Here is a 15,718-nt window from a genome sequence, read left to right as displayed (position 1 = left end):
GGAGGATCAACTCTAGGAGTTTAAGCTCTATAGTTCAGTCAGTCTTTGGCCTTGACACTGAGAATTTCAGTTAGTACCAACTGTGATAGTGGATTTGTTTGTTGTAGGGACAGTTCTCCACTAGAAACTCAACCCATTTGACAGCGGTCACCAAGCAGGTGTTAGACAACAGTTATTTTACATTACTGTCATCGTGAGCTAGATACAAACCGTAGACCCAGAGATAAGTCTCCATATCTCACAATCTCATCTAATCCTATGATTAAATATCTATCCTGCCTCAGGATCTACTGGCAAGGACCCTTCTGTTTGTGCAGCATCCCATTGACTTCAATGAAATCTCATACTGGGTATATGGGTCCATGCTAGCAGATCCTCATGTAAGACTGGGGTAGCTAAGGATTCACTCACGTGAATAGGGTGGAAAATTAAGCCCTCTTTTTCTTCTTCGTATTTTCAGCTTTTGTTTTTTTAACATTTTTGCATTATAACATTTAAAGGACACATTGTTTACTTTAAATATAAAACTGTACAAATGCAATGCTTTGACTTTTCTCAAATAAAAAGAAAAATTAGAGCTGATAAAAATAGTCTGACAAATGCATTTTAGCTGTGAAATGATTAACCTGCACAGTTTGCACCCCCGAGTGGTAGAAACCTTGAAATGTAAAAAGTATTGAGCTTGTCCCTGTCTAGTTCTGCTTTAAAAAGGAGTTCAAAAAATAAAATGTTCCAATCTTTTCCATATTTCATGGAAATAATTTTCATGAACACTATTTTCTAAGGCAGAAAATGCAATCTGAGCACCATGAATATAAAAATCCCAAATCAGAATTATTACGCACTCAGACATACACTCCTATTTAAATTTTCATAACAAGCTGCGAGCTTGTGAAATAATTTCAAAGGCATTTCCTTTCCTTCAAAGAGGAACTATCATACAGGAAAAGCATAGAGATGTATCAGACTAACACTCTAAGTCTCTTCACCTTTCTTTTTATTTTTGTACCTCGTGTTCTAGTTCTTAAAAGTATTTTGTGTTTAGATAATGGCTTGCCCACTCCCAGCCTATTTTCTATTCCCAACTGATCCTTGAGTGAAGTCATTATAAATTATATTTGATTTGTAACATCACATTCAGTTGTATGGTAACAGAGTGTAATGCCAGAAATATGGTATTTGGGCTTCAAAGCAGCAGGGGAAACAGCTGCCTGGAGAAGAATCCTTATCCAGGTACAAATTCTGAAATTATGCAACGGGAGTGCAGAGAATTACTGTCTAGATTTAAATTGCTCTAAGTACAGATGTCCCGTTTTCCTTTTTGCTTCAGTGTGAACAAAATAGACTAATAAAAGGTCTGTCTAGTCCGGTACTGTCTCTCTCTCAAGAGGAAGCTGTAAAAGAACCCCACGTAGTGCAATAGCATTTCTTAGGGGAAATTTTCTTCCTGACCCCAGGTGATTAACATGGTGATTGACATAACTCTTGTCATTTTTATCCTAAGTCGTGTAGCACTGCAGGCACAACTGTAATAACAAATGTGAAATCCAGTCTAACTACAGTAATATATCCTAACATTGAGGTCCATATGTTAACCTATAGCAGTGAGTACTTAAGGCTAACTTCAGTACTAAACTATAGTAGTGAAGAAGTCCTACACTGTATATAAATTTAATGTCCTTTAATCCATTCTAAGTGAAAAGTGGAAATCACACATTTTCTCCAAAATTTCATATTCCCTGGTGAGAATTAGAAAACTAATCCTAACTCTAAATGTGACCATTTAATTAAAATAAAGCCTGTTTAATCAGAATGAGTTTAGAGCTAAAAGTCTTTTAGAACTGGGGACATTGAGGAAAAACAATGGCACTTCCAAAATGTTAATGCTGTATTAATGTATTTTTATAAACTAGCTCAGAAAGGGACACTTCACACTTCCACTCAGTTCAGTTTTGCTACTAGGAATGGGGCTAGGTCAACAGTCTTTGCAACTATTGGCTCCCATTCACTCCCTTTCACTGAGGGTGACTAACAGTATTGCTTTTTGACCCACCTCCAGGAGAAGCAGGTATTCGTTCCTCTAGAAAACTCGTGCTTTTTTTCAAGTTCCAGCTGAAAGTGGAAAAGTCAAAGGAAACGTTCTCCCATGTATAGCTTTAACCCTAAACCCTTGACCTCCAAAAATTATTACCTTCTTTTAAAATAACTGAAGTTGGGATCCAAAACTAGCCCTTTTCCAGCAGTTCTTTATTAGTAAGATAAATGCTGGCTGTTTGCCAAGTTCCCTTAGATCTGCTTCAGGCACTTCACTATCCGGCTTGTTCTTATTCGCCTAATAATTACCTTGTTGTTGTTTATTGCCTATTCTCACTATTAATGCTGTCAATACCAGGATTCTCAGAGTGTTCCATTACTGGTTAGAGAGCCTTTATTCTCTGTACATATAGTTTCCTCAGCTGATGACCAGTAGTTAATGTTCAATAGGCAGGGCTTTATGGTAACGTGCAATGTAAAAGTACCATCAGCTGCAAAACTGAGGTAAAACGAACATCCTGAGGTCGGAAATTATGCCCCAAACCCTAAGTAGCGCAATACCATTGTACACATCCTTTTTCTGCCTTACCACCATCTTCTCCACTTTTTCTCAAGGACCATTAACAGTTGCAAACATTTTCTGCTGCCTTAGGCCCATAAACTTTAGTTAAGAGTGATGATCATTTAGTTTAGAGTGATGATCATGCCCATTGTATTTATGATATATGCCTACAAGTTACACGAACAAATCCTTATTCAGGCCACAGCCCCTCAGAACTCATTCACTTCAGTGGGTGTTTAATTATTTAAAAAAAAAAAAAAAGTAGTTTTCACACAAGCAGCTCTGTTTCAGTGATGCCAGCAGACACAGCAGCCTGGCTAGAGAGAGTGGAAAATGGGAACTTCAGCATGGATGAAACCTGGGCCTAAACATAGTAGAACTGATATGGTTCCACTATACAAGGGGAGCAGGCTGCAGAGAGACCAAGCAGGGGGCTCTGCATATGGCGATGAAACATTGGAGTTAGGAGAAAGATTCACTGGCCATTCCATGCACGAGTCAAAACCAGGCACCACAGACGCTACTGCGTTCTGAGAACACAGTAGCAGTGCCAAAGCTGCTGTGTGGCCTTCAGCGGGGGAACCCATCTCTCTGGATTTCCACAGAGAACCAGAGTCCAAACCCTGTTAATTTGGACCGTGAGCAGGGGCTGTTGTTTCCCCCCATAATGTGTGCTGTATGAACAGCTCATGTGAGTGACTGCGCATAAATTAATGGCGGCTCGTGACTTTCTTGACAGGTGAGACTAATGACAAAATCGTTATTTCCACCTCTGCCCAATGTATAATGTAATAGCTATTAAAAGCTTACCTTACTTATAGTGAAAAAGCAGCAGGTGGACTTGGGAGCTGGAGCCGCTGCTACGTGGGCTGGAGCAGGGGGTGGAGCATGAAGCAGGCCTGGGACACAGCATTGGCTACTTGTGCACATGCATGAGCCCCACCAAAAGGGGGAGGGAGCTGGGGAGGTGCAGGGCACAGGCTCCATCCCCACCTACTCCCTACAAACCCTCAGCAGCCCAGCCTTAACTGCATCACCTCACCAAGCTGTGGTTACCACAGCAATGCCTTCATAAAGTGACTCCTGGAGATGGTAAGTTGCTACAGTAAAAAGGCAGCTTCTTGTGGCACAATTAGCTGTACCAAGACTTGAGCCTCACGCAGCACTTTCTTCAAACTTTCTGGTGTTGCATTTCACTACTGGAGAGAGTGAGTCGTGACATTTAAATCAAATCACAATTTGTTCTTAAAACTGCATATGTTTATCAATTACATAAAAAATACGGAAAATGTATTTTGTAGTTTTTGGGAATTCTTGTTTAGGCTGAGCCTCACCTGTCTGGGCTGACGAACTGGCCTGGTATAAACTCAGGCGTCACCAACGAGCTGCCTCTCCAGTATGTAATTGCACACATTCCACCTTGGACAGTACCACTTTATATCCATTTTCACTAGTTACTTTGCTGCTTGTATGAAAGATGGTAACATTTTGAATATATATTTAACACTAACCAAATTTTAATTTCTCTTTTATATGCAATCGCAGATATATTCATTCATTCATTCATTCATTCTCTCCCACTTGCTTACCATAGGCAGGTCTTTGAGGATCTGTATTCCATCTCCTGGACCCATGTGTGCTATGTGGTTAAAATTAGTTGGATTAGAAATTAATTTATTTCTCATTTCTGGATCTCGTAGCATCTCCCTGTAAGAGAAAATACTTAAGTTTAGATATTTTATACATGAGAAAGATGGACATTAAAAAGATCAAATAAATATAGTTTCATTATTTGTTACTTTAAAATGGAAATTGGTAAATTAAATATTTGGCCATGTTAAACAGAAGGATAACCCTTGCTGATCTATTCCAGCCCCCAGCCTGGGGAAAGGGGGCAGGAAGAAAGGAATGTTATTTTGCAGGCTAACAGCCCACACCCGTGAGAATCAAAATAGTTACTGAGATTCAGAGACTGCACAACCAGTGTGAGCTGAGACAGTACTCAAGAAAAGATGCAGAATCGGGCTCATTGGTGACTTGGTGCTGCAAAGATGGAGGCAGAGATGAAGGACAGAAGATAAAAGAAGAATTAGAAGAATACTGCACTACCTTTCACATTCTATGGTCAGATTTACTTTAAGAGCTCTCTAAAAATGGCACAGATGCATTCATTTCAGAATTCAAAATATTTTTTTTAATAAAAAGACAGAACCTCAAGCAACTTGGAAAAGATAAAGACAAGAACTATGGCATTTTAGCATCACTGTACAACTGCTATTCCTTTTCTTAGAGCCGAACAGGAAGCAAAGTGGAAGGTCAACCATGTTTTCCAGTGGAAAAGTTGGTAGCGAACAAAAACATTTATTTCTTCAGATGTGTTTTAACACAGTTGCTGGCAATCTTTTGTGGGCAAAAGGAACTCAGGTAGCTGAAGTGGCCAGTGACATGAAAGTTAGGTTTAATGTGAACTCTAAAGGTACTTCTGGACTATTTTGATTGACAGTCCTTTAAAGACATTTATATTTCATGTACATGTCTTGAAGCACCACCCTCCAGGTGACTTCTCTTGTGATTTAGAGCATGCTTATGACAGTTTTGTAAGACTCATCAGTTAAGTAATACATTCTATAAAAAAGATGCCTTGGAATACTGTTGAGGATGAGATGGGTATTGCCCTAAACAATAAAAGGCAGAACCAGAGTCTGAAAGTAATTAATCCATATGCATAGCTAGCAATGTAATCTCCTTTTGTAAAATGTTTATTATAGATTTTTATATATACAGAATATGCGCGCACACACACATATATGTATATACAGTATGTGGGGGCATGCATTCCAAATTACAGAAGCTGTTTCACACAAATATTTTATTAAAAAGGAATCAAAGTACTGAAATATTCAGTGCATATTCATATCCAGACTAGTATTAATACAAATTATACATCAAGGATAAACACAATGGTGAAAAGACAAATGTCTGAAAACAACTCTCTCTAACAAATGAAATACTACACTGACATCAGACAGACATTCCTTCAGGGCCTACAGGCATGTACAGAAGACAAGTACAGGTTGAATACCGACCTCCTCTGCTGCATTCTCTCCTCCTCTGGTACTCTGAATGAATAACGACGCTTATTGTTGATGTTTCGAACCATTTGCTTCCGGCTGTTATCTGATGTCTCAGGAACTACCAGTTCATCTCCCTCTAGAAACAACATCAAAAATATCCAACAGGTTGCTTACTTGGTAATTTAATAAACCATTTAGAACAAATAATTTTATTTAGCTTTTGTACCTAAATCATCTGACAGCTGCCCTGTAAGAGAGCATAAAAAGCTGGTGGGTGTTCAGAAGCCCAAATAGGAAAACAGGAAGGTCACAAATAAATTAAAAAATCCTCAGTGGTGGATCAAAATACATTGGCTCTCTGGACACTCGGTCAACTCTAGAGTCACACTGGAGGATTCACCCCAGAAGTCACATCCTCTCAGGAAAAAACAGAATGCAAGTTACGTCTGAGCAACCAGAAATACTATGAACAGAACAACAAAGCTTGTAAAAATGTAGTTTAATCAGTAACAGCCTGATTCTGCAACATTTACAACTGAACAGTCCCACTGCAGTCTCAACGCTAAATATAATCTCATTCTTCCCCCACAAACAGAATACACAGCATGTTTAACCCATGCATATATACGCACGCTGAATATTTGCTAATATTGATCAGGTTGCAATTAAATTTGTGTATTCTAGTGTGGGGGAGATCAATGTGTCATGACTAGTGTGTTTCCTTAACAGTTGGAGGCAGAAGGAAGTTCCTTGTGAAAATATGGAGTTTGTCATTGCCAGTAGAAATGTGCTGTGTGGACAATAGGGTACAGTACAGAAAGGAGTATCCCATGGCTTCATATTTCCTTGCTTTAAGAGTTTGGGGGCAATACAAACTGAAATCCTTTTAAAAGTAATTTTTGTTTATGGAATAACACGAAACAAGTCAGTTTCACATCACCTTGTCCTTCCTTCACGTTCCCCATTTCTTGGTTGTTTCATGTACCGGCCTTTTCTCATATGCTAATTTTTAAAGTCTTTAGGACAGGAACTGCCTTTATTACACGTGTACCCTATCTAGCACAATGGGCCTTGATCGGGGGCTTCTAGGTGCTACAGCAATGCAAATATTGATCAATAATTAAAATAACTGGGTAGAAATTGAAAGAAAATTGCTTATTACCATAATCACTGGGGAAAAGTCTCCTATTCAGACTACCCCAAAAATTTCTTTGTTTCAAACCCTCTTATACTGAATACCCCTAAATGCATGGAGAAAATCTATTGTGTTACTCAATTTCAATGCCTTTCTCACCTCGTTTTTTGGCAATTTCAGATAACCCCCATTTCCTACCAAGGATAAATAAAACTTCTTTGGATTTATGGGGTGTGTCAGATGACAACAGGCTCTTCTAATTTTCACAGCAGAGCTGCAACAAATACACTCCATTCTCAAAATACCTTTCTATAATTATTTCAAATAAGGCACTGTATAATGACAAAGAAAAGTCAATGCCCTTGAAAATCTACAAAATATAGAATTTATTTTCTCCACACCAACAAAATCCACAAGGTTTCATCATACAACTTTTTAGCAAAGAAGGCTAGAACAGCTCAAAAATATTCAGAAGGCCAGAGAAAGGACCTCAGGCCTCACACACTAACTTTCTTTAGCAGACTTTGCTTAAAATCACTAGAACATCATACTCCTGCCAAACATCTAGAAACTCAATGCAGACTGCTTCTCCATTCATATCTTGCTCCAAAGAGACTATTTCTTATGGAAACACTCAAACTCTGATATTTTTTGCCACAACTGTGGGAAAGGGGGAGATCCTCCCACCCCATGTACTGGTCATGCCTAGTCATGTCTTAGTAGAGACTCATAGGTTCATAGACTTTCAGGTCAGAAAGGACCATCATAGAATCATAGAATATCAGGGTTGGAAGGGACCTCAGGAGGTCATCTAGTCCAACCCCCTGCTCAAAGCAGGACCAATCCCCAATTAAATCATCCCAGCCAGGGCTTTGTCAAGCCTGACCTTAAAAACTTCTAAGGAAGGAGATTCTACCACCTCCCTAGGTAACGCATTCCAGTGTTTCACCACCCTCCTAGTGAAAAAGTTTTTCCTAATATCCAACCTAAACCTCCCCCACTGCAACTTGAGACCATTACTCCTTGTCCTGTCATCTTCTACCACTGAGAATAGTCTAGAACCATCCTCTTTGGAACCACCTCTCAGGTAGTTGAAAGCAGCTATCAAATCCCCCCTCATTCTTCTCTTCTGCAGACTAAACAATCCCAGTTCCCTCAGCCTCTCCTCATAAGTCATGTGTTCCAGACCCCTAATCATTTTTGTTGCCCTTCGCTGGACTCTCTCCAATTTATCCACATCCTTCTTGTAGTGTGGGGCCCAAAACTGGACACAGTACTCCAGATGAGGCCTCACCAATGTCGAATAGAGGGGAACGATCACGTCCCTCGATCTGCTCGCTATGCTCCTACTTATACATCCCAAAATGCCATTGGCCTTCTTGGCAACAAGGGCACACTGCTGACTCATATCCAGCTTCTCGTCCACTGTAACCCCTAGGTCCTTTTCCGCAGAACTGCTGCCTAGCCATTCGGTCCCTAGTCTGTAGCTGTGCATTGGGTTCTTCCGTCCTAAGTGCAGGACCCTGCACTTATCCTTATTGAACCTCATCAGGTTTCTTTTGGCCCAATCCTCCAATTTGTCCAGGTCCCTCTGTATCCTATCTCTGCCCTCCAGCGTATCTACCACTCCTCCCAGTTTAGTATCATCCGCAAATTTGCTAAGAGTGCAATCCACACCATCCTCCAGATCATTTATGAAGATATTGAACAAAACCGGCCCCAGGACCGACCCCTGGGGCACTCCACTTGACACCGGCTGCCAACTAGACATGGAGCCATTGATCACTACCCGTTGAGCCCGACAATCTAGCCAACTTTCTACCCACCTTATAGTACATTCATCCAGCCCATACTTCTTTAACTTGCTGACAAGAATACTGTGGGAGACAGTGTCAAAAGCTTTGCTAAAGTCAAGAAACAATACATCCACTGCTTTCCCTTCATCCACAGAATCAGTAATCTCATCATAGAAGGCGATTAGATTAGTCAGGCATGACCTTCCCTTGGTGAATCCATGCTGACTGTTCCCGATCACTTTACTCTCGTCTAAGTGCTTCAGGATTGATTCCTTGAGGACCTGCTCCATGATTTTTCCGGGGACTGAGGTGAGGCTGACCGGCCTGTAGTTCCCAGGATCCTCCTTCTTCCCTTTTTTAAAGATTGGCACTACATTAGCCTTTTTCCAGTCATCTGGGACTTCCCCCGTTCGCCACGAGTTTTCAAAGATAATGGCCAATGGCTCTGCAATCACATCCGCCAATTCCTTTAGCACTCTCGGATGCAACTCGTCCGGCCCCATGGACTTGTGCACGTCCAGCTTTTCTAAATAGTCCCTAACCACCTCTTTCTCCACAGAGGGCTGGCCATCTACTCCCCATGTTGCGATGCCCAGCGCAGCAGTCTGGGAGCTGTCCTTGTTAGTGAAGACAGAGGCAAAAAAAGCATTGAGCACATTAGCCTTTTCCACATCCTCTGTCACTAGGTTGCCTCCCTCATTCAGTAAGGGGCCCACACTTTCCTTGGCTTTCTTCTTGTTGCCAACATACCTGAAGAAACCCTTCTTGTTACTCTTGACATCTCTTGCTAGCTGCAGCTCCAGGTGCGATTTGGCCCTCCTGATTTCATTCCTACATGCCCGAGCAATATTTTTATACTCTTCCCTGGTCATATGTCCAACCTTCCACTTCTTGTGAGCTTCTTTTTTATGTTTAAGATCCGCTAGGATTTCACCATTAAGCCAAGCTGGTCGCCTGCCATATTTACTATTCTTTCGACTTATCGGGATGGTTTGTCCCTGTAACTTCAACAGGGATTCCTTGAAATACAGCCAGCTCTCCTGGACTCCTTTTCCCTTCATGTTAGTCCCCCAGGGGATCCTACCCATCTGCTCCCTGAGGGAGTAGAAGTCTGCTTTCCTGAAGTCCAGGGTCCGTATCCTGCTGCTTACCTTTCTTCCCTGTGTCAGGATCCTGAACTCGACCATCTCATGGTCACTGCCTCCCAGATTCCCATCCACTTTTGCTTCCCCCACTAATTCTTCCCTGTTTGTGAGCAGCAGGTCAAGAAAAGCTCCCCCCCAGTTGGCTCGTCTAGCACTTGCACCAGGAAATTGTCCCCTACGCTTTCCAAAAACTTCCTGGATTGTCTATGCACAGCTGTATTGCTCTCCCAGCAAATATCAGGAAAATTAAAGTCACCCATGAGAACCAGGGCGTGCGATCTAGTAGCTTCTGCGAGTTGCCGGAAGAAAGCCTTCATCCATCTCATCCCCCTCGTCCGGTGGTCTATAGCAGACCCCCACCACTACATCACTCTTATTACTCACACTTCTAAACTTAATCCAGAGACACTCAGGTTTTTCTGCAGTTTCGTACCGGAGCTCTGAGCAGTCATACTGCTCCCTTACATACAGTGCTACTCCCCCACCTTTTCTGCCCTGCCTGTCCTTCCTGAACAGTTTATAACCATCCATGACAGTACTCCAGTCATGTGAGTTATCCCACCAAGTCTCTGTTATTCCAATCACGTCATAATTCCCTGACATCACCAGGACCTCCAGTTCTCCCTGCTTGTTTCCAAGGCTTTGTGCATTCGTATATAAGCACTTGAGAGAACCTGCTGATCGTCCCTCATTCTCAGTATGAGGCAGGAGCCCTCCCATCACAGACGTTCCTGCCTGTGCTTCCTCCCGGTATCCCGTTTTCCCACTTACCTCAGGGCTTTGGTCTCCTTCCCCTGGTGAACCTAGTTTAAAGCCCTCCTCACCAGGCCAGCCAGCCTGCTCGCAAAGATGCTCTTCCCTCTCTTCGTAAGATGGAGCCCGTCTCTGCCCAGCACTCCTCTTTCATGGAACACCATCCCCTGGTCAAAGAATCCAAAGCCTTCTCTCCGACACCACCTGCGTAGCCATTCGTTGACTTCCACGATTCGACGGTCCCTGCCCTGGCCTTTTCCTTTCACGGGGAGGATGGACGAGAACACCACTTGCGCCTCAAACTCCTTTATCCTTCTTCCCAGAGCCACGTAGTCCGCAGTGATCCGCTCAAGGTCATTCTTGGCAGTATCATTGGTGCCCACGTGGAGAAGCAGGAAGGGGTAGCGATCTGAGGGCTTGATGAGTCTCGGCAGTCTCTCCGTCACATCGCGAATCTTAGCCCCTGGCAAGCAGCAGACTTCTCGGTTTTCCCGGTCAGGGCGGCAGATAGATGACTCAGTCCCCCGGAGGAGAGAGTCCCCGACCACCACCACCCGCCTCATGATTATCTAGTCTGACCTCCTGCGCATTGCAGGCCACAGAACCTCACCCACCCACTCCTGTAATAGACCCATAACCTGTGGCTGAGTTACTGAAGTCCTCCAAGCATGATTTAAAGATTTCAAGTTAGAGAATCCATCATTTACACTAGTTTAAACCTGCAAGTGACCCGTGATCCATGTTGCAGAGAAAGACGAAAACCTCCCAGGGTCTCTGCCAATCTGACCTGGGAGAAAATTTCTTCCTGACCCCAAATATGGTGATCAGGTGGACCATGAGCATGTGGGTAAGACCCACCAGCCAGACACCTGGGAAAGAATTCTCGGTAGTAACTCAGAACCCTGCCCATCTAGTGTCCCATCACCGGCTGTTAAGAGATATTTGTTGCTACCAGTGGCAGACTGGCTACATGCCATTGTGGGCAGTCCCATCATACCATCCCCTCCATAAACTTATCAAGCTCAGTCTTGAAGCTAGTTAGGTTTTTTGCCCCCACTGCTCTCCTTGGAAGGCTGTTCCAGAACTTTACTCCTCTAATTGTGGAAACCTTCATCTAATTTCAAGCCCAGACTTGTTGATGGCCAGTTTATACCATTTGTTCTTGTGTCCACATTGGTGCTTACCTTAAATAACCCCTCTCCCTCCCTGGTATTTATCCCTCTGATGTATTTATAGAGAACAATTATATCTCTGCTCAGCCTTCTTTTGGTTATGCTAAACAAGCTAAGTTCTTTGAGTCTCCTCTCATAAGACAGGTTTTCCATTCCTTGGACCATCCTAGTAGCCCTTCTCTGCATCTAACCAGTTTGAATTCTTCTTTCTTAAATGTGGGAGACCAGAATTGCACACAGTATTCCAGATGAGATCTCACCAGTGCTTTGTATAATGCTACTAACATGTCCCTGTCTCTACTGGAAATACTTTGCCTGATGCATCCTCAGTCTGCATTAGCCTTTTTCACAGCTGCATCACATTGATGGTTCATAGTCATCCTGGGATGAACCAACACACCCAGGTCTTTCTCCTCCTCTGTCACTTCCTTCTGATAAGTCCTAGCTTATAGTAAAAATTCTTGTTGTTAGTCCCTAAGTGCATGACCCATTACACTTTGCGCTATTAAATTTCATCCCATTTCTATTACTCCAGTGTTCAAGGTCATTCAGATGTTCTTGTACGATATTTTGGTCCTCCTCAGTATTGGCAATACTTTGTGTCATCCACAAATTTTATTAGCACACACTCACTTTTTGTGCCAAAGGTCAGTAATAAAAATGTTAAATAAGATTGGTCCCAAAACCAATCCCTGAGGAACTGCACCAACCTCTCTCCAGTCTGACACTTCACCTTTCAGTATGACCTGTTGTAATCTACCTTTTAACTAGTTCCTTTCATCACATTTCAATTCTCATATTAATCCCCATCTTCTCCAATTTAACTACTGATTTTCCAAGTGGAACTGTATCAGATGCTTTACTGAAATCGAGGTAGATTAGATCGACTGCATTTCCTTTGTCTAAAAAAAATCAGTTATGTCAAAGAAAGTGATCAGGTTTTTCTGGCACAGTCTGTCTTTTGTAAAACCATGTTGTACTTTATCTCAATTACCGTTTACCTCTATGTCCTTAACTACTTTCTCTTTCAAAATGTGTTCCAAGACTTTGCATACAATTGAGGTCAAGCTAACAGGCCTGTAGTTTCCTGCATCACCTTTTTCGCTTTATTAAACATCGGTACTATATTAGCAATTCTCCAGTGATAGGGTATGACCCCTGAGTTTACAGAGTTATTAAAAATCCTTGGTCTTGGGCTTGCAATTTCATGTGCTAGTCCCCTTAGTGTTCTTAGATAGAAATTATCCAGGCCCCCCGATTTAGTCCCCTTAAGATGTTTAGTTTGACTTCCACCTCGGATGTGCTAATTTCTACTTCCATATTCTTCTTCCCATTAGCTACCCTGCCACTACCCACAAGCTTTTCATTACCCTTATTAAAAACCAAGGAAAAGTATTTGTTTAGGTGTTGGGCCATGCCTGTATTATCTTTAATCTGCACCCCATCCTCAGTACTTAGCAGTTCCACTTCTTTCCTTGTTTTCTTTTTATATATATTGCTATAGAACCTTTTACTATTGGTTTTAATTTCCTTTGCAAGGTCCAACTCTATTTGGCTTTTGGCAGCTCTCACTCTATCCCTATACTTTCTGACCTCCAAGAGGTAGCTTTCCTTGCTGATTCCTCCCATCCTCCATTCTTGGTAGGCTTTCTGCTTTCTCTTAATAACCTGTTTGAGATGCTTGGTCTGCAATTCTTCCCTATGAATTTTTTCCCTTGCTTGGGATGCAGGCTTCAGATATTTTAAGTCAAAGTTGCAGAAGCTAACTCCAAGCCTCCTCCACCTTCAGATCCTTGAATTCTTCAGTCCAGTCCATTTGCATTAATTTTTTTAAGTTTGCCCTTTGAAATTAAGAACCCTCGTTGCAGGTCTGTTTTTGTTTATCCTTCCATTTAGTTTAAAGTGAATATGATCACTAAAACCAAGGCTGTTTCCTACAACCAACTCTTAGGCCTGGTCTACACTGGGGGAGGGGGGATTGATCTAAGATACACAACTTCAGCTACGAGAATAGTGTAGCTAAAGTCGACGTGCTTAGATCTACTTACTGTGGCGTCTTCACGGCAGTGAATCGACTGCTGCTGCTTCCCTGTCGACTCTGCTTGCACCTCTCGTGGTGGTGAAGTACAGGAGTCGACGGGAGAGCGCTCCGGGATCGATTTATCACGTCTAGACTAGATGTGGTAAATCAACCCCTGATAGATCGATCGCTATCCTACCTGGCCTTAGGGATTAGATCTTTAGCAATGTTAACCAAATAACAGGAACCTCACTTTCAAACAAGGCTAAGACTGCTTTTTGAGTTTTGAAAATATGGATCCTACAGACATGTACCATGCATGAACTCATCCAACAGCAACTGCCCACTGTCATACTAGATTTTGCATGTAACTTTGCATATAACTCCTTCTTTCCTTAAGGTTAATGGCTGGTTTCATAAAGCATGGTCTATACTAGTAATGAAAAAAATTACAAATCTTAAAGGAGATAAACTTGCAGAATACCTGCTGCTTGGCAGCCTTTTTTGGAAGATGCTGAGATGTGTAGAGGAGCAAAAAACCTGTTTCGCTCACTTTTCTATTGGGGTAGTTTCGCTCCTGATCTAACCCACAGCCCTCATTTAGATCTGCAAATTCTCTGTACATACTCCCACATATTGTTCCTCTCTACCACTTCTATCCCACTTAGAGTAATTTGCTCGTCAATAACTGGATCTCAATAGATACTTAACTCTCTCTCTAGAAAATTATATTCCTGTTAGTTTAACTTTTAGAGGCCACTAGTGGCTTTTTGGGTGTATAGTTATAAACTTACATACCATGGCAATCATTCTGTTTATTCCGCCTCTTGTGCATTTATATTTTTATACTCACAACAGTAAAATTACTTACTTAAAGTAGTTACTCTCTTTTCTCTCTATGGATCAATTTTATATATTTAACTGTAAAATCTGATGATGATACTACTATAACTATTGTTACTATTACTATTTATATAGCATTTGTCACATTCTATTAATTTTCCAATAAAAAGAAAATTAGAAAAAATCCTCACACACCAACCGTAGAAATACTTTAAAGTAAAATAACAAAAAAAATGTGTCTGAAACATATATTTTAGCTGATCATTTTTACTGAAGAGAGCAACACAGAAACATCTCATAGCAACGTGCTATAAAGCAGCATAAGAAATTGTCAATATTTCAAAGCCAACTCTTTGGCACACAAATGCAGATGGCCTTTGTCAGTATGTTATGAAGAATGGTACTGCACTGCTTTCTGACACTAATAGGTTCTGAGTCGCAGGGTACTGTTTTGGGGGAAAGGGTTGGATATGTGTAAACCTGATTTTAAGCCAGAATTAGAGAGAACCTTATGGAAGCCTACATTTTCCCTATTGCATTTTTAGAAACCATATTTTGGCAGGAATGGATTCTGGATTTTAACAGTTTTTTAGTTGCTCTAATCCTTTACTTTATCACCAAGAAATTAAAGACCATAACTAAGATTGTGGCATTGGGCTCTGAACACATCAAAATACAAGAATCAGATTTTGAAGTAAAACATAATCATGGATTTTCCAAATATTTAAGGTGACGAACCTGGGCTTTTGGTGGGCTCTATTTTCTAATCTCTTTGAAGTTAAGTTTAAAAAAATCCTACTCTTCATTGCAAGTTTAAAAAGAGAAAAGGTTCAACGTAACTAAAGTAGGCTTTTATACCTCTCCAAATCATTGTGGTATCTCAGTGCCTGGTTTGCTTCCAAGTTAATAAATACAGATGGGTTTGAGATATAATAATCCACAACTCAAATATCCAGGCCAGAGCAAGGTGCTATTTCAAAAGAAGCAATAGCAGTTGTAAAATCTGCTCTCTCTTACTTACCTGCCATCTTATTTTTGAAGTATATTAATCTAATTGTCTCCAGCCCTAAAAGGTTTAGTGATCCTTCTGTATTCAATGGTCGCACCTGAAACGATTGAAAACAAATACCTTAATAATAAATCATATTTATATAGTGCCTCTCATCTTGAAAGATTCCAAAGAG

General features: G+C 41.4%; 1 protein-coding gene across 5 annotated transcripts in view; it reads right to left on the bottom strand.

Annotated features, from left to right (window-relative positions):
- The window catches only part of CDC42BPA (CDC42 binding protein kinase alpha), a 336,523-nt gene that overhangs the window by 15,405 nt on the left and 305,400 nt on the right, over positions 1–15,718 (bottom strand). For all 5 annotated transcript variants that reach the window (XM_074949164.1, XM_074949160.1, XM_074949163.1 and 2 more), the window contains 3 exons: positions 15,556–15,640; positions 5,683–5,806; positions 4,186–4,303 (listed from right to left, as the gene is read on the bottom strand). In XM_074949164.1, the coding sequence (XP_074805265.1) occupies positions 4,186–4,303; positions 5,683–5,806; positions 15,556–15,640 (327 nt within the window). The remainder of the gene's footprint in view (positions 1–4,185; positions 4,304–5,682; positions 5,807–15,555; positions 15,641–15,718) is intronic.

Source organism: Natator depressus, chromosome 3, assembly GCF_965152275.1.
Source record: "Natator depressus isolate rNatDep1 chromosome 3, rNatDep2.hap1, whole genome shotgun sequence".
Taxonomy (NCBI): domain Eukaryota; kingdom Metazoa; phylum Chordata; order Testudines; family Cheloniidae; genus Natator; species Natator depressus.
Note: the sequence above shows the minus strand (reverse complement) of the source record. Positions and strands in the feature narration are given on the sequence as shown.